This window comes from Falco peregrinus, chromosome 1 (genome assembly GCF_023634155.1).
Source record: "Falco peregrinus isolate bFalPer1 chromosome 1, bFalPer1.pri, whole genome shotgun sequence".
Lineage (NCBI taxonomy): Eukaryota > Metazoa > Chordata > Aves > Falconiformes > Falconidae > Falco > Falco peregrinus.
Window position 1 is genome coordinate 69,949,188 of NC_073721.1, and position 20,886 is coordinate 69,970,073.

The following is a 20,886-nucleotide window of genomic DNA, read 5'->3' on the forward strand; positions in this document are numbered from 1 at the left end:
ATGATAACTATACTGAAACTGTTAAATCCAACCACAAGATCCAATTCCTCAACCACTTTCAGTTGCAAACTGGAGCACTACAGTATTAAGCTTTAGCTTGTGTCCAAAATGCTTTTCAGCACAGACACTTTTATTCTGTTCAGAAAAGGACAAATATAAAGACAAACAAAAGCTCTATCAGATATTGCAATCTACAGATAGCAACAGACCTTTTTCATTTTACATATCAAAAACTACAGCAGCGATTACTTTTTGTCTGTTTCTGATTACTAAAAGCAAAAAGCAGAACAAGCACTTTTGGCACACCGGACTTATTGCACATCTGTAATTGGCTAACCCCATCATGTGCATTATTTGAAAAAGTTGTGTAGACTGCACATACAATTTAAGATATTCATGCTTCTAAAAAAGACCACCTGGAGCTAATGCATGCAACATAAGACATGCATGTAAAAATCATATGGAAACATTTTATTAAGAGCTTTGGAAAACTGGATTTTTGTGACACTGACTTTTACATGGAAACTTCTACTGGATAAAAATCCGTATCATTATATAATGACAAGAAGTTAGCTTGGTTTGGATTTGAAAGTTTTCCCTGATGTTTTTTACCATCCTTGCCAAGGTTGGAGACATTACAACTGTTGACACTATTCTCCTCCTGACATATTTACCTCTGCAAGTCTGAAGCCTGTGCTGTTGCTAAAACCTGCTAGCCAATATCATCAATGTTCTCAACCATGAATTATAATGACGACACCCACCATCTTTCAGCTGGAATGAGGAAGGTATGTTCTCAACTCGGGGGTGGATTTTGAATGACACAGGATTATTGTGCACAGAAAGGCAGGCCCATCGAAGGAAGATAGAATGAATTGAAAAGTTTAAAACTATTTAGGGTTTCTTTTAAATATTAATATTCTTCTCCAGGTTGCCCTCATTACCAAGACTGCATTAAGAATGCAAACATATAGAAGAAAATGCAGGACTACAAAAAAGAGAGAGTCAACACTGGAAGCCGCATACAGGAGGAAGACATTATCCATATTCAGTGTTCCAGCTAAAAACTCAAAAACAAAGAATGGTTAAGAAAAATACACTGTATTAAAAGAACATAATGAAAATGCAAAAACGACCAAGTCAATGTAACAGCCCAAGAAGAGAAAAAGGAAGGTGAAATGCAGTGTAATAGAATGGAAATACAGTAGTGGCTGGGAATGAGAGCAAAGTCATGCAAGCCGCCTGTTCTATTTCCTTGCTCTTTAAAACACTTCCTGTCTGGTTGTTTTCCTAGCTAATTGTTAAGATGCAAGGTGTGGAGTTCTAGCAATAAACAACTCTTCCAGGGACTGACATCTGATTGACAACATTTTAGAAAGAGTATTAATTTTTTACCAATAGTAAATGTTGTGTGTCTCCACAGAAGTGATGGATAGAACTTTTTACGAGACAAATAAAGCACCATAGGAAACTAAATCATTCTATCATTTCTGCTAGCAGAACTGGAAGGATCAGGTAGGTTCTTTTTATGCCTTTGTTCATGCAAAAAAGGAGAGCTGAACTTGAGATGTTTTCCCGTTGTTCCTGTTCTGCATCTCAAGAAAACCAAAACCTTTCGAAGTCTTGTAACAAAATTAACTACTTGGGAACAACCTGTAGCTTGGAGTTTAGGACAGCAAATATAAATATGAATATTATAATCATTATAAAAATTTAATAATATTTTTCATTTCATTATACTGAAATAAACACATTTTAGGTTTGCTTTATTGAGCGGCATAGATCATTGTTTATCATCCAAACATCATTGCAGTTTGCAAATTTGAAATCAGCACTTGTGCCGTGTTTATTGCCAGTTCATTGAAGATCATGCCCAGAGTGCTTTCTGCAGGAAACCACAGAAACTCTTTCCTAATAGTACTTTTCACTTCAATTTACTTTCCAAGATCAATCAGTTATAAAGTTAATGTGTTTCACTTGGTTCTGCCAATACAATATTCTTCCAGTATTTTAAAATCATAATTCTTATGCACTAGTAAGTCAAATGCCTTACAAATACTTCAGTATAAAAAGCATATCCTGGTTAACTGGACTTGCAATTTCAGAGAATTAAGCTGTGTTTGTTTTATAAGAATTATTGTCCCTTTACCCATGTTTGCTGAAAAAATACACGATCTTACCTTTATCCCTTTATTGCAGGAATTTTCCCAATATTTTGCCTGCAACTACTCTGACGCTAAGACAGCTCAGTACCGCAACCGCCACACCACCACCACTGCAAAGAATGGGTGATGCTGCAAACTGTATCAGGCTGATATCAGAGGTAACCCAATCCTTGTCTGAAGAACGCGCACAATTTATTCAACAGTTCTGGAATATCTGAGAAACACAGCAAGCTGGGATTCACGATGATGATGCCCAAGAGTTTCAGAGTCCCTTGCTTATACCATGGCGGGTAACCTACCAAAGCAACACGCAACTGTGATGACTGCTGTGGAGCAAGGCCAGTGTGTATTACTGTGATGTCAGGGGTTTCCCTGCTCTGTTGGTAAGATCTGCTTTTTCTGGCACATCTAAGAATTATACTCTTTTGTTTTTCAAGTACTTTTAAAGTTTGATTCAGACACTAAAGAAAGATTCCTAGTTTCCCCAGCAGAAAAGATAGAGATAGCATTCATCATGTACGGGTACAACTCAAACACACAGCAGGCAGTTCTTGGAGCCTATCGCTTGGGACTCCAGCATTTGAATTCCAGAAGCAGAATACTTTTGCATGGGAAGCTTGAGAGAGAAACAAGGAGGATTGAGCAAGACAACAAAATCCACAACAAGCTATAATAATCCCATTTTGATTAAGACATATGATATAGAATCATATGATCATTTAGTTTGGCAAAGACCTTTAATATCATTGAGTCCAACTGTAAATCTAACACTGCCAAGTCCACCAAACTATAAATTCTGGCAGCAGAATTCTCCTCCCCAAGTTTTTATATTGTTGATGACTATGATTGCATATGCTCCCTGAACGCTGCCGTAACAGTAACCTGAGCTATAAAGGCCGGCAGAATGGATTCTGCACAGACAAGCACTTGAAGAAACCTGTATCAAGCTCCCCTGCCTTTGCTACAACCACAAGTTTTACCGTACCTTACTGCTAATGAGCCTATATTGTTGCCAGAATTTTTCCCATTTCTAATACAAATAAACCAATTTTTTTCTTTCAGTTTTCTAATCCTGGTAGATTTTTACTTAATTTATCTGCTTGTCTTTGTAAACTTCCTGCACCTAAGAGAGTCTAGTTTATCCTAACCGTTATGTATTTCCCTTTTATTCCCAAAGTTTTACATAAATACATACATCTTTTTTCAAATACTTGATTTCACTTCCATTCTAAAAAAGGATGCAGTTTTATAATTTTAAGGTGCACAGAAGATGGCAGTTTCATAATTTGAGTTCTAGTCAACATTTATTCTAATTTTTCCATCAACATTTTTCCTCACAATCAATTTCACACATAAGTTTCTCCATTAGTCAATTAGTCCCTCAAAAGCACTGAGTATATTGGTTGGCACCCTCCTCCATTTGCAGAGATTGAAAGCAATCAGGTCATGATCACTTGTCACTAGGCAACCACCAACTCTGAGTCCAGTATTCAATTCATCTTATCTATCACAATGAGATTCAAACAGAGCTACCTCATTTTGGCTTCCACATCTTTCATACTAGAAAACCATCAATAATCCTCACAAAGAACATTAATGTTTTACCACTGTCTGTCTGAAATTTCCAGCACTCCTTTCCTACATTCAAACCACACCTAATCGCTTTTTCCTTTACCCTGTGTAATAGGTTGATGACTAAGCTACCTGCTCCTATGGCTGCACTGCCCCTATGGCCACATAAACAGGTTTACAATGGATAGACATTATGTTTACAATCAGTGTTTGATACTGGCACACAGAGCACTTTATAGTGGCCTACACATAAACAAGAATCAGATTCTCATAAGAAAAACACCTACAAGACAGGGAGAAATAAATTACGGGGCTACCTAGAATTGTCCAGCACAAGGGCAGATGTTCCACACCAAGCGGGATGGCCAGATCCGGAGAACCTTTCCATAACAAGCAATACTGCCAATTCACCTGCGCCATGTTGTTTTCATCTCATGCACCTTTTCATGTCTAACAGTGAAAACCAATGTCTTCGGCCACAAACACTGAGGAAGAAAGTAATTCTTATTTCTTTGCCCCTATAGAGGGTTTCCCTCAGATAGAATTGTGTGGCGGTTCAGAAGCAAAGACTGGTCTTAGCAGAAGGCCTGGGTGGTTCGGCAGAGAAAAGCTTGTACTATCTTGCCTCTCCTGCTCTGAAGACAACTATCAGTTTAAAATATGAAAGGTTAACAACAGGTAATGTTATCTAAGGGTTTCCACAATGAGAACATTCAGAAGAGAACCATTTATTTATCTCTAAAAAATGCATACATATCCAGCATAAAAATTATCAGAAAAAGATACTTAATGAAAGTAACCTCACTTGATATTTGGGATAACAATTACCATACTTTCCAATTATCATTATCGCTTATTTTCTTTCCCAGAGAATTCAAAGCTCTGGACTTACTTCCTCAGCACCAAGTTCCATAATACAATAAGACTTCATTTTCAGCCTACGCTTACATGCTTTGTTTATGTTGAGAATGGATCCTTTGGAAAATATGCAAGTTTAAAGGCAACAGGTGTCATTTTGTGTTAAAGTTTAATTTTTTCTTCTGTGATTACCAAAACAACGTCTTCTTCTTTTTTTTTTTTTTTGTCATTACCACAGCAGAACTGAAGTAACATTGGATGCTTTTATTGCAAGCAACGTGTCAGAGGCATATTTAGTTACATTGGACAAGAACAATTTGGACAAGAAAAACTTGAGTTCACCACAAACACTTTTGACAGCATCTGATTTCTTTTTATACTGATATATATTAATTCCAGAACACAGATGTGTAAAACTACCTAATGGGAGAACATGTAACACTAAGAGTACAGATGGCTAAACTAAAAGTGACATTCTTCACACAATCTACCAGTCAATCAGTACTATTTACCAAAGTCCTTTTCACTCCTCAGCTAGAATCTCTCATTCACCTGTTCTACTACAGCAGAACATAAGTAAGGTTATTACACTTATGTAGCATAAAATGTAAAGATTTGGCTTAAAAAAACCCTTTTTTTAAAAAAAAGCAGCTCATGATAAACTCACTTATACCTTGAGATTATGGATAATCCCACCATCACTTTTTTTTTTTCATACAAAGAGAAGACATGCCCGAAGTTGTTTTAGGTAATCTAATTTCCATATGCAACATCACTTGGCAGGAAATTAGACTCATGGCTTTGCACAAACACTTGTTTGTACCTCCAAAGACAGAAATGAACACCTCACTTCAACAAAAAAGGAATGAAAATCTAATAACTATTTTGATGCTATCATGGCAAATTTCCAGGACAAGGGTTTGTAAAATTAGGCACAGACTACTGGATTTAATTGCTGCTTCAAAAGTAACATTAATGGCAAATGCTGGGACTGGTGCTCAAGACAGAGTCATGAGCCTTCTTTTTATAGTGACAGTGGTCACACACCAGTGCCAGTGTCCCAAAGATGCCCAAAAAGCAAATACATGCCATGACTTTACATCAGCCAAACACATTCAGCACACTAGAGAACATCACGGTGCTTCATACTGCTCCCCACCCTTCCTCTCTTTATTTGAAGAAAAAGGAAGAAAATATGGCTTGGTAAGAACACCAATGGAGTAGCAGAAAAAAAACATTAAAACTGCATGATCTTTGAACTCTTTCAACAACAGTCTGTGCTAAAAATATAAAGAAATTTGGAGTCAATCATTTGGAGAAAATATTTCAAAATATGAAGGTTCTCACTCCTCAGAAGGGTCTGGCATGGGTCAGGCAATCAGAACGCGCAAGGGGGCTATGCCATGGAAAGCACCACTTACTGGCTGAGCACACAGTATAGACTATAAAAATGCTTCCATTACCAGATCAGAACTTTCAAAAAGCTCACCTTTGGGTGCAAAACATTGATCAGCAGCTCATTTGCTGTTCTCCTCAGAACATACCCCTTAAATACTGGGAGTCAAACAAAGACTTTTGGAGGGACTGAAACAGAATAGTACTGATATTCATAACATATTGTATATAGCATGTAAAGAATAACCATTTTATTTCTACTGACTCTAAATAACTTTTTGATTATTTTCTGCCATACGAGAATCATGTCCTGGTCTTTAAGAACTGTAATCTGTAAATTCATCTGCTATAACTTGTGTGCGTATTTGTTTACAAGGACTAATACTTCCTACATAAAGAAAGCCTTAGACAATGTACGAATAAAAATTGACTGAAGCCTGCTGTATTAGAAGGTGGAAAATTTATCCATTTTTAGCAAATGTCAAATCATTGGCTATTGCTTTTAAGATTAATAAAAGATATAATGGTTTCTAGATAGCCTCTAAATAAAGATTACTATGAATGGAGAAATGATTTACCAATAGTCACCACAATGAGATTTCTTTAAAGGTTACAATCATCAGTTATTTAGCTGAAACAGTGCTGAGAATGCCTGGTCATTTCTTGAATAATGCATAATGTTCATTGTAGATTTGATCTGTATTTTAACAATACAGATATTTCTAAAATAATGGAGAAAACTATCTGTTACTTTCCAACTGCTCAAGATAGTTACATGAAGTAATTGTCTCTGAAAATATTATATGGAGTTACATGACTGTTCATTTGCAAGAACAACTTGTAGTGATCGCTACACAGTAAGGCATAAGAAAACAAACTCATCAGGTTTTATAGACTTTTAAGAAAAGCTGTGATAAATACAGGGCATAGAAAAGGACCTTCCTGGAATACTAAAATAAAATTATTAAATTGCTGTATAGTACAGGGGGACAAATGTAAAACTAACCTTTGAAAATTTACAATTAAAAAAGCAGGACCAACAAACACATTTGGCGGGGGGGGGGGGGGGGGGGGGGGCAGGGAAGCAGTTGGCTACGCAACATAAATACCTCTGATATAATTTTCCAAATACCTTTAAGTCTATCCAGAAGATTGCTCGGGCACACACAAAGTATAAGGTCTAGTGTTTTATTGTAGGATTATCAACCATACTTCATGTGAAGCTGCAAGCTATTTATGTGAGCTTGTTTCTCCATATGAACTTCTTCAAGAGCAGCAAAACCCAACCTTAATAAATGAAAATTAATTTATTTTGATGTAATTTCATGAATGTTTGATCAGAATGTGTTAACAGGTTTCAGTGTAAGGAGAACTGGTGAAGTAATAAAATATACCTCTACTATACAGTTAAACCTGCTTATGGGAAACTCTTGTACAATGAAACACTGTTTATTCAAGCATTATTTTGATATACTGAACACAAATAATGCAATCCTACTTAATATAAAGCTAAGTACTCAACAGGGGGGTGGGGGGAAACAAAACCCCTTCCCCAGCTCCCCACAACCCCTATGCCTAGAGGGATGGGAACCATATCACCAGATCAGTGGAGAAGCAGGATTATTTTATCAGGTAAGGTGAAAGACATTAAATGTTTACCTAGCTTTTTTTGTAGTGAGAAACGTGTTAATCTAGGCCAGAGTATTTATGATGTTGTCTAAGAATAAGGTTTCGTTCTCCCTCTAAACTATTTTCTTCATTAGAATCTGTGCCCAAAAAGGAATATTCAGGTATATATTCCACAAGTGGTTAATGAAAAACAAAACAAAACAAAACAAAACAACAAAAAAACCCCACCAGCCAGATACTCCAAAAACATACACAGAGATCTGCAGAGATCAGACTTTCCATAATACAGGACAGCTTGTAGAAGCACTGTATGTCTGTTAGCAACAGGAATTTTGGGAGGAATTATTTAACAGACAGATCACAGATTGTACAGCAGTTCACTTTACATCCACCTTGAAACACTGTTAAATTGCCTGAGAATAAACTCTCATCTTGAAAAAATGGGGAACTTTTGCATATTACATCAGAAGCCTGATGAACCACATTATACTCATGCTCTGGATGATGTAATTACTACTTTTTATTTTTTTTTTTCTCCCTGAAAATTATATATGATGTGGCAGATAATATAAATGAAATATATGAAATGACGTAAATGTGTCCAGCTACCAAATCATCACCCTGAAAGTCCTTTGCTTTTACCCTCCATGTCTATCTCTGTCCACTGAAAATTATAACTTTCCTTAACTAATATTACTTCCTTTAAATGGAAGAGCAGGTAAAAGGCCTTTGCACCATCAATACCAGTAAACTTTCAGCAGCAGCTGTGGGCTGATAAATAAGATTCTATTTCTCCCTCCTCCCCTCACCCTTAAAGGTATCTTTTTCTTTTGCCTCATGCTATATACAGTCTTTTCAGTTTAGTGTAGACTGAGTTTAAGTTTCATCATGTGTAGGAAAAAAACTGAAGTGCACAAATCTCATATGCCTCTTTCCAAACTATGTTTCCTCCAAAATGTGAGATCAGTAGCTAAAATAAAACAGCGTAGTTTTCTGTGCTGTCAAAGCCAGGACAACCAAAATTCCCAGGTTATGGTAACTTTGAGTTCTTGCTGTTAACGCAGCTTGCTCTCTATTTTACAATACTTATCAGACAGCAAGATCACACTCATCTACATAAGTAACATGAGTAAAAATAAAAAAAATTACAAAAAAATGACCAGTTTACAGAAGTCCTTGGAAACACTACATAGGACCAACATGCACATAGCCTCTAAAACAACCGATTCCTCTGTTACCTGACTTCTGTGGCAACTCATGTCTAAAACATTGATTTTCCTGCCCAACTGCTTGTTTGAGCATGAAAAGAGGGTGTTTAATATTGAAAACAGTCTATTTTGGCTGAAATGTTGACAGATGCCTACGGGCTGAGAAGTCAAAATAATTTCTATACACATTACAAGACGATATATAAAATCCTGTTCTCTAATATGAAGATTTAAATGTTTTGATGTGATGCTTTCAAACTTCAGAATACATGATTCTGCCTTTAAGGTCTAGCCAGAGAATTAAGATATTGAATCCTCAAATCAAGAAATAATGCCATGTTCCTCTCAAACACATCCTTATATAAAACACTAAACCAAAGCAATGGCTAACTTCAAACAATTTAGTCTATGTCACCCAGAAGATATACAGCTGTAATAATTACATCAATAGGTTCCTTGTTAAATAAAAAAAATAAATAAGAGGTTTATTTCACCTTCACATGGTGTCTTTCTCATGCAGACCTCAGATTTCCACATTTGTATCCCTTTAAAGGATTTGATATGCAGGGAAAGAAGAAAGGATGATGGTAAAAATTTCAATTTAGCGGTTACTAAAGGCTGCCATATTCGATACTATACAACATATTATTCCATACCTTTTACTGATGTATTAGGTGGAGGTCCTTCCATTCTCAAGTTCCACGGAGGATCACCTTGATTAGCAAAGTCCCTCATTTTCAGATAGCTAATTGTAAGTCGGATGATGGATGCCTTGTCAAGCTGGCTGGTAATGGCTGCAGGCAGTGGCAACAACTTTGCCAACTCATAGAATTCAAAATTCTCCTTTCCCCGGCGAGAGCGAGCAGCATCTCGGGATTTCTCCTTCCTCAAAGCTTGTAAACTGAAAGAAAATAAACAAAGTAGGACATTCATCAATATTAGCGTTCTGTCACATTTAACCAATTTGCTTTTTCACTGCTGGTCTTCTGTACAAATTACTACATTTACAAAATGCTGCTGTGTATGGATGTACAGACTTCAGGATATATTTAATGGTACTCCAGTCTTTGAATGATTAAAACTAATGATAATATTTGAGTTTCAGTGGTAGCCAACATATTGACTGCTCCTAACTCATTTCAGCCACCTTCTTTTTAGCCTGCCCTTCCTTTCTCTGCTGCCAGCTGCAAGAAAAGATTCCCAAGAATGCTGTGTATGTGGAGTTTATCTGCCTAGATGTCATTGCTTCTCCTGACTCATTGTACCCAATTTTGTCTAAATTTGTGCCAAACTCTGACTCTTGGGAAAAGAAGGTTAAAAGTAGATGACTGAAGTGTGTGCTACCTCTGGCAGGGGTTGCGGTGCAGCCAAGATGACCAAACAGGTTGTACAGTGACCTCTTAGCCACAGAAGTTTAAGTCTGGTGAAATGATGTAAACCTTCCTGGATTTCATTAAGCTGCTCTTTTTGAGTGGTTCAGCTGTCCCTGCTGTGGGAACAGCAACCTTTGTCAGCGGGGGAAGCAAGCAGTTAACACAGTTATGTGCTTCACATGTCTGATTGTAATTCACTACCACATACATGCCAGCCTGACAACTTTTTGGACAGAAAGGACCTCCTGCATTACACTGAACAGGTGGAAATCCAAAGACATTCATTTAGTCCTATTGCATCACTTGCTACCACCCATACACAACACCTAAAGGTAACTTGGATTTTACTTCCTGGCCTATTTGTTTAATATGTGTAAAACTGCTGAATGCACTTTTTTTTTTTAACTAACTTTTTTTGTTGCATGGTTTGGGACAAAGAAATGTACAATACTTCCCGAAAGATTAGGAGTCAATGTGTAGATAATACAAAGAACAGATATTTTTTTTTTTTTTTTGAGACAGAGCATTCAACTCAGGATATGATAAGCTTGACCAGACCTCTGTCTCAGTGCATAGTGTTTGGTGCTGATGCTGAGGGTGGGTGTCTACCAATCAGTGTAAGGTGAGTAGAAATTATTCTTATTCATCACAAATCCCTTTGCTTCATTTGTTTACTTATTAATTTGATGAAGTTGCAGCCACGATTCCATTAACTAGTCATTGGTTTACAACAGAGCTGGAATTCAATCAATGTATAACGGAACAGCAAACGCTTCTCATAAGCTTCCACAGCTCTTCCTGAAACCCTGGATTTTACCAACAAAAAAATCATAACAGCCAGATATACAAAAGCACTCTGGCATGTGAAGTAGATCAGTAGAATTTAGGCACACATATCGAATACCATGATTCTGAGACCTCTGCTTAACTATCTTTCTAATTGGGAAATAATTTAAACTTCAGTGTCTCTTATTTTAATATTCTTACCCAGCTGCATTTTTCTGCCTGTCTGTGCCACCTCAGAATTGAAAGGGCAGATCAGCTGGGCCCTTAAAACACAAATTAAATCCCTCCATCACACTTCTCTGAGAATGCTTAACAAATTATATTCCCTACACAATTCTATACTAATAGCAATCATATCTAAAAATACAGCCTGGCTAAGAAATAGGGATGGTGAGATAAAGGTACGGGAGGAAATGGCACGTCCTTACCCATAGGTAAGGAACCTACTGAATCCCACAATAAAGTACATACTTGTCTTTATGAACTCTATATAGACAGCTAGCAGCTAGATTTGTAAGTTATATTCCAGGAGAAAAGTACCTGAAAAATAAAATTTCACAATGCTTGTTGAGGATGCATCTCTGTTGAATTTCATACCTTCATAGATGTGTAAAATCCCTCAAAAGGTGCATTAAATATAGCTGATAGAAATATTTTATGTATATAGAGAAACCTGGAAGCACAGCTCTGTGAGGTGTGAACCGTCTAATTAATTTCAGTGCAGTAAGGTACCCTAATACAAGCTAAATTCCCACAACAGTAACATAAGGAAGAGCAGGTAAGTTTCTCTGCCCAATTGCTTGCAAGTGAAAGCTCATTTTCAGGGCGCAAGGGATGGCCTTTACTACGTGCCATCACACTTTTTTCTCCAGAAGCTGAGGTTGAGGACCTCAAGTCCCCAAATCAAGTTTGAAGAATCCAGAAGAGCTGAGATTCTAGATCTGTTATGAAAGTCTGCACCAAGTGGTTCACACCTTCTTTCCAAAGCACTTGATTATGCTTATGGAAAATTCTTATGGAAGAAGGGGGCTTTTTGGGGATCCCTAGTAAAACAAATCAGAAACATTACAGATCCCAGCAATTTTTGAAATTGAAGAAAAGTCAGAAATTGAATGGTGATAGAATATTCCTTAGTAACACCAAAGACTGAATCCACAGTTTACAAGTCCTGTATAGGGTTCAGGAGATTGCTGAAATTGAGTAAAATATTGCAGTAGAAAAATATGTAATACTTTACTGTATTATTAACAATTTACAATGGCAGTCAGTTAAGCTGAAAAGCGAGGCTACCTGTGCAAGTAAACAGCATCCTTTGAAAGCCACCTATGTGTATTCAACCTTTTACAATAAAAAACAGTCCCGAAGTACAAGGGATGGGAAGCTGATATAATAGACATACAAAAGAAACTCCTGAGAAATAGTATTATCAATAACATGTTTTTCCTCCCAGTCATTTGTGGAAGCTTCACCAAGTGACTCAGGTCAAGGAGTTTGTAGCTTGTAGCACTTTCCTCTTGGCATCAGTGCATTAAGCTAAATTTACAAACAGTATATGTCGAAATGTGCACAGAAGTCCTAACTTCTACTCTACATAATTCCACTAGGGAAACACTCTTATAGTGTTGGACACTACAGTTATGCTGGTACAATGGGTCCTTAATTTAGAAGCAGCGATTTCCTCAGCAGGATGCAGGAATTCCCTAGATATGGCCTAAACATCACTGTTAATACTCTCTGGCACCTGTGATTCTGATAGGCAAAATCAGCTTCATCATCAGATGCTAACAGAACAAAGTGCTGGCACTGATAATCCCAAGAGGATGCTAGAAAAGAGAGCTGTGAAGCTCACAACAGAAAGCAGTGGTGCTGGCACAGGAGCAAAACACATCTTACGTTCTGTCACACGGCACTGGGATTAGAGTTGATTCTTGGTAAGTTAACTTACTAGGGTATCGGGCTACAAATACCCACATGGTGTCCTGCTAATGAGAAAAACAAAAATGTGGGAAACTATACCCATGTTTACTAAGTGGATTTCAAAAACATTCAGAAAGCACCAAGAAAGCAAGCACCACACATGTGAGAGCTCTCACATGATAGAGAAGGTCCTCCAACAGACAAGCAAATGTACATATGCTATCCATAGTACCAACAAGAAAGTAATAGTGGGAAGTATACCCAAGGGATACAAATATTCCTCCCTCTGCCTTCTGTGGAGAAAGGGAAGGAGCTCAGATAATTGGATCAGAGTGCATCACCGTACGATATCAGATGATGTCATCATCAATAGCAAAACTTCATGCGTTCCCTTAAGAACATACTTCTCAAAGAATTTCCATATACTGAGTCCACTAAAGAAGACTAAGAGGTTTCCAGCTGCTAGCTCCTGATAATTCAGAGATGCAGTACCATATAAACAGGATATTTAATGGCTAGTAAAGTAATGCTATTTTAGATAGCAGGCTTCTAAAATATATATTATTTTTCCTTTTAGGGGCTTTCCAGATGGACTGATACAAAAGGGGTCTGTTTTTTACAGATGAAAGGGTACAATAAATATTACCATACAATTTTAAAATGGTGTACACAACATTTCTAAAGTAGATTTTCTATTGAAAACACAGCAGATGCAGAAGACATGATAATATGATGTTGCATAAAAGTTTTATTGGTACTCATAACTCACTTGTGATTTCATTGTGCTTGTGGTCATTCCAAGCATAACCTGCTTCATATTTTATTTCACATCATTTAATATATTTTATATTCATAAGCATATACATGCATCCATATCTGTGTGCACACCCACAAGCTCCACATGTCTGGCAGATCATCATCTGTCACTTTAAAGATGGAACAATCACAGCTCCTAATTTTTGCAGAGTATAATGGCAATCAAACATATTACAGCATATCAACAGATGTACTGACCTATATTAGCAATGATTTTTTAGCATATCAGTACCTCGCTTCTGTGTCTTGGTTTGGGCAGTAAAAATCAGTGAAATAAACTAATTCCATGAGTTTGCGTTTTGAATGAAAACAGGGGAACGGTCATGGTTACAAATATTTCTATCTGTAATTTCAAAATATAGCTTGGAAGTAGATATATCACAGAGTTGCCTGCCCAGTGTTAGAAAGGCAGCTTGCATTTACATTTCACCTATGCTGTTCCCTTAAGCCTGACACAGGCAATCTCCCCGCCAAGCAAGGCTTCTCAGAAATGTCGGTCTCTCCCTGCTCAGCCCCACGTAACAGCGCCGGCAGGGTTTTACGGTACCCTTGCTGTACTTGTCATAAATAGAGATTGGACTGGGGACGATGGCCATAAAACAAGGTTTGAGGGACAGACGGGCTGCTGAGCTCCAGCTATAATGGCTCCAGCCAACAGACAGCTTGTCTGCAGTGTGCCGTCATAGTTTTTGCTCATTTTCATTAACTACAAGCAGAGAAGTATGGCAAACTCTCACAAAGGATGCACAGTATTTTTGATAATTCTATTGAAATCCTTCCTGCTTTCAGGAGAAACTTCACAAATGCAACAGTATACCAGAACAGAGCGCTTTTTCTTGTAATACTAAACAATATCACACTTGTTAATTCAGCTGTTATCGACCACTAGTGAATTTCTTAAGCCTCTAACAGCAACACGGATTAGTAGCAGCAAAACCAGATACAGTACAAAAATAACAACAATATCTAATAATGTTTACAACAAGCTTTATAGAGAACGAAGCAATATGCCTGGGTGTATTTTTATATTAGTCTAGTCTTTTTAAATTCAAGGATCAAAAGGTCCACTATAAACATTATCCAACTCTCCAAAGAACGCAGTCAGATGGATGTTATATCCATTTCACAGAAAAGAAATCAAATATATGGAAAGGATGTGCAACATTAGAGCACACAATGAATCTGTGACAAAAAAAAAAAAAAAAAAAAAAAAAGAGGAGGACGGGAGCTAAGTGATCCAACCCCATCAACCTCCTGAAAGAGACTTTCAATTACGTATGTCCTTCTGTGCATATTGTTTTCCAATACAAATAACAGAAGAATGCTTACTTGCCATTGACTTTAGTTGTAGTATTACATACAGAAATAAATTTATGCTGCTCCTGACTCCACAGGTGTGCATTTGCGCAAATCTGTATGAGATATGCTAGAAAGATCCTCTTATCTTGTTCTTACCTTGTTGTGTGTTAATATGACATAACATAGTATTGTCATACTTTGGACATTTTTATATTTCAATCAACTTTAGATCGCTTCCCTTTTTTAAATAACCTCTTTACTTAATTTCTGTATTTATATCAACACCGTGTAGTGGATTAATGTGATAATTTAACTAATATGAATGTTTGCAGATTCTGATCTATTACAGGACTAATCTCTTACCTGTTCCCTCACTTAGCAAAAATTCTTGAGGAGAACCTTTCCTGGGGCTTCAGGCTGACCAGTGCAAACAATGAGGGACGTTTGAGGGACGTTAAGCCCATTTGTAATAATGGATACATAGAAAAGCTGACTCTTAATGCCTGCGCGATTCATTAAGATAATGTCCAAGGCCACTGGTAGGTGCCCACCCATAGGCCATGTTCTGGACTATAAAAATCTGTTTTCATCTCACTGATCTCACAGGACAATTACACTTAATTAGAAGTTCAAAGAATGGAATAGCATCAATATAGAAATGACCCAATTATTTTGAATATTTATTTATTTTGCTTCTATGTGACTCTTACATCTGAGGATCTTTTCCAAAGTGTTTGTTAATAGTGACATCTCAAAAACAGTGTTCAATTCAAGTGGATAATCATCTGAACAACAGCACACTCCAAGAAAAGATTTATACTGGGGGAAAGATGGAGGAAGTAAAGCAGAGTAACCTGTACTACATGATTGCACATATTACAGTTGACAAGTCCAGTCTAGCCAGTCAGGCAGCACCACTGGCGGCAGCAGGAGCCTAAAGCCTCCTATCATCAAGGGTTCTTCTTATTGTTTTGTTTTTCTAAATGTTATGCTCTAGAGAGCTCAAAAATATGCAAGAAACTGGATATTTTTTCAGTATAGCAGGTACAAGTTGAGTCTAAAAGAATGAAGCAAGAGAGGTGATGTTCCTGTATATGTGAAATAAAAGAAGAAAAAAATCCTCTTCAACTCCCTAAAACTCAAATAGTTCTGAAAAACTGATACTGAAAGTATGTTAAGTTGTTTACCTCCCATTTCTACACAGTATTTTGCTATGTTTGGGCATTTTTTTCCTTTTGAGACAAGTTTTTGAGTTGATGTTTTCTCCCTTTCTTTGCCTGTCTTTTTTACTGCTGTCCTACTCACAGACTTCTTTTTCACACAGATTGTTTCTGAACTGAGAGTACAAGAACTTAAAGACTAATAAAAAACAGTTATGCTGTTTGAAAGAGAGGAGTACTTTTGTGAGGGTAAAACCTCCAAAAAAAAAGAGGAAAGGAGAATCAAAAGCCACATTAAATTTTACCTTCTTCTTTCTTTTTCAAGTACATCTGAGAAGTCAGATGGCAGATTTTCATGGATTTTTCTACTTGTTTGCTTAGGAGATCCGAACATTGCTCAGTCTCACTATTTATCAATTAATCTAGCATGCAGCCTCAAAGGAAAAAGGTCGACCTGTATTAAAAATTCATCCATCAAAAATTCATCAAAGACTTCAGCATTTTAACTCATGAACCTTTGAACGCTTGCATACCTGTCAGATCTGTGGTCATGGTTAACTGGAATCTATAGTTACTACAGTATCTATACTGGCTCTGACATGAGCCGCAAGAGGAGGCTTTCAGGTGAAAGTGCAGTACATAACCTAGCGAGCCACACTGCTTCCTCAGACTGTTCTTTTCATCGGGCCGGGGACACCTGACATCTGACTACCTTCAAAGTCAGTCAAATCAGACCCTTTCAACGAGCAAACAGTTTTCAGGGGCATTCATTTTTGCCACGCCATAAATATCACCATTATTATGGGGCAAAATTTTGCCACAAACGTAAACAAAACCATTAGCTGACATAATCATCAATGGTGTAGTCCACAAATTGAAGCCGTTTAATGCTGTCTAAGAAAAATTAATGTTTTCAGAAGACTTTTTTTAATGCGTGAAGAAAGCTGTACAGTATATGCTGGAAGTTAAAGCTGGAACCTTCAAGTTCAAGGTAAAAACTCTGCTGCTTAACTAATGCACTGCTCATAGCTGTCATCATTAATTTATGTTAGCCTCTGTAAACATCAAGAGTATAATAGGCCAATTTCACAACTAAATATAGATGCACATTTTGCCCTTATATAAATGGCAGATTGCTGCTGTAGATCATCGCTGCAGCAACACGTCAGTAAAGATGCACTGTTTGATGGTCTGATGCTCACACAATATATAAAACCAGTTGTAATGGTTGTTTGGAAGCAAAGTGTAACATAGCAGCAAAATTTCATTTGTTCCACAAACTCAGGATATATTAAGCTTGGCTGACAAAGACTGTTTGATGTGCTAAATCAGTTTGACCTTCATTTTTGCTTTATATTTCTCATTTAACACATGAAATGACCATTATTTTTTTACTATATAGGAAAATACCACAGAACAGGTTTCTATTAAAAAGCCTCTTTTCCTTGTAGATAGCAAAAATACATTTTGCAAATGTGCTTTAACAATTATTGTAAAAATAATGTGCAACTTATGAAGAAAAAATAATACCTATATTATACCCAAGCCTTTTGTTATATCAGTGAGACTTGAGATTGCTTTGTTAGGCTTTGCTGTTTGACAGAAGAGCTTTCTTTTATTTTATTTTCAGTGTGTAAATGTGGTTTAAGGAAGAGGTTTGTGTCTGCCTGAACTAATCATTAAATTGAATATTTTATCGCCAATAAGCACCTTTGTTGCAACTTTTAAATGACAGGATTTACTTCCAAATCGAGTCATTAGAACATCATAATAGAAGCCTGGCAGGTTTTTAAGCATTAAAAACTCGTCATCCTACACAATCTTTTAAAACTAATGTACACTTTGATACAGCAACAATTAAGTGAGCTGTGGTGCACTCGTTCAGACCCAAACTCTGCAACCAGAACACCAGTGTTTTGATCTTTTCTTCCTCCTGTGTTGAACGAAGCAATTGCCAGCCTCATGATAATAAAGAAACTGCAGTTTTATCAAGCAATTTTGCAGCACCCAATAAACAGCACTTTACCTTGGAGCAACTTGTACATTTCACACCTTAAATTTCTATTTACCAAATCAGCTAATCACTTCACAATTGAACTTCTCAGAACAAAAAATTATCAATTAAAGTGGTTGAAACTCCTGCAAATTATCATTTAGGAATGAAGTAATTGCTTTCATCAGGGCAGAAAAGCCCGCCAGAACAGAAATGTCACTTCAGATTAGTGTTCTCACTCCTGAAGCTATGGATGACACAGCTGATATAAGACTAAATGCCAAGACCAATCAATTGCTTTTGTGGCTCTGTTCTGAGCTGCTGTAAAAGGGGCCATTTTCTAGGATCTACTCTTCATTATAGTAAATGCTATCTCCTTGGTAACATAATTCCATTTCTCATAAATTCCGTCTGAGAGCATTGTCCTAACAATGGATGTTTGTGGAAAAGAATGCTGTTGGTTTAATGCAAAGAAATTAAGTGTGAACGGCTGTCAAAGTACTATAGTTTGCTTGTTCTTAAACATAAATTGAAGTCTTTACATTAAAAACAGAATACTTTGGCGGAAATGAATGTTCTGAACAAGTGTAATATATTGCATTTGGAAGTGCTGTGTTTGAGAGTTTAGACTTTTTTTTCTTTTTCTTTTTCTTTCTTTTTTTTTTTTTTTTTTTTGTATACCTATGTTCTGTCTATAGTGGGCACACTTGTCCCTAGCAGAGATTTGTCAGTTTAAGAGAGAGTAGATAAACACTCCACTTATTTCACAGCAGTGCAGTTAGGAAATGTGAAACTGCAGAAGAAAACACAGTCTCATTATCATATGACATGCTATTTGTTAGCAGACTCATCTGTGTATAAAAGCCTTCTTTGAACTGAGCCCTTACTGGAAATATCTGTATTTCAATTTGTATTGTTCAGCTTCCTAAAATACTAAGAATCTGAGTTATGGTCTCCAATTAAAAGGATATCTGAGAAGCTAATTTGGTGGAACAGCAGCAATTTCCTGCACTGCTCTCCTCATGACTGAAGTTTAGAAACAAATTCAAGATTACAGATTTTCATTCAAAACAGGATGAAAAGTATTCCTCCCTCAATGAGCATAAGCAATTCCAATTAACAATAACAAGAGTTATGTGACAGGAGAATATATTACCGAATATGTAAAGAAGTAATTTATTCAGCATTAAGATGAAAAGTGCAATTTTACTATAGTATTTCAATGGGTAACCAAAGAAATAGCACAGGTATACTGTTGCCAGATTGTGACTACATCCCTGAATGCTAGCAACCACACAAATATATCAAAACCTGCACCCATTATGTGACATGGGGAAAACAAGAGGACAAAAGAGGTGTAAAGTCACAGCATGCCGCATCTACCTGCTTGAAGTAAACACGGTACTTTAAATTACCAAGCCCAGGTTCTCTAAATATGCTGTCTCATATAACATATTAATATGGTATACAGCATACAGCAGTTTAGATAAGAGCTTTACACTTTGGACTAAGTAGCAGTTACTACATAAATAAATCACTCCGAACAAATAGAATCCAAATTTCTGATTATACTCCTTTTGTGAGTACTGTATTTAAGAACAAACACTTCAGATTAGGGGATTCTAATCTGGTTTTGAATTAATATTTTGAAGAATGAGTGGACAGCTGCTATTTTCCTCACCTATGTCAGACCTATTGCAGAAATTTTTGCTGGAATGTTTATACCGGCTATGGCCATTATTTTCCATAACATTATTTTACAGTGGTAGCTCTGGTGTATGCAGCTACAGAGGTAAAAAAAAAAAAAAAAAGTTTTTTTGTTATAAAAGCTTTGTGTATGCAAGGTAGTTTTTCTATACAATGAAGTTTTACTACTGCCAAAAGTCCTAAGAGCACAGTGTTGCATTCAGACACCCCGTGTTTGCTCTTTACAGGTGACCTAAATAGGGATTTTGTTAGAGTTGGCTGTGCTCTCTGTAACTATCCACTCCAATTCAGTTCCCAGAGCTAGGAAAAAAAGGCAAGAATTCCAACCTCTCTCTTTCAGTGCTGCCGCATAAATAATCTCTTGGTGCTGTATTCTCAATTACTATAATACCAGGACCCATTCTGAAGAAAATAACATGCTTTATCTCCCTACTCACTCTTACAATTATCATCCTCATCATCTCCTAATTCTCTCCTTCCCATCTAAAAGTTATGCTTACACTGGTGGGTCTATGCCGAGCATATATGCGTGTTGTAGTTTCCAAGCCTACCATGGAAGTCTTGTCAAGACCATTTCTGAAGCAGCATTGAAGAAATATAGGATACACTGGCACCACAACCCAAAGGAGTTACTGCAGTTTACAGAGACACAACTGAGCTATCTTAAAATTGGCAACAATATAACTTCAGGAGGATAGACAATGACCTACACAACCAACATCAGCTCTGAGCCCTTGCATGTTTTTTGCTGCCTGTGATAAAACCTGTACCTATAGAGGTCACGCTGCATTGATACTCAAGCTACCTAGTTTAAAGATACCTCCAGCACATTTGAAAAACAAAAAGAAACATGCAACAACCAGCATGGGTGGTGGTGTAGCTACATGCGCTGAATGCTCAAAACCAAGCAGTGCAGGCAAAATTTTTCTTTTGCAGTCTTAGGAAGACTCCGCTGCCTGTGCAAGTCTCCAGAAGCTCACTGATAGATTTATTGCAGCTCATTCTTCC

The 20,886-nt window shown here is 37.0% G+C and overlaps 1 protein-coding gene across 1 annotated transcript in view; it reads right to left on the reverse strand.

Moving 5' to 3' along the window:
- NPAS3 (neuronal PAS domain protein 3) overlaps positions 1-20,886 on the reverse strand; it is a 612,926-nt gene that overhangs the window by 418,402 nt on the left and 173,638 nt on the right. Inside the window, exon 2 of the mRNA XM_055793646.1 lies at positions 9,484-9,728. Within this exon, the coding sequence (XP_055649621.1) occupies positions 9,484-9,728 (245 nt within the window). The remainder of the gene's footprint in view (positions 1-9,483; positions 9,729-20,886) is intronic.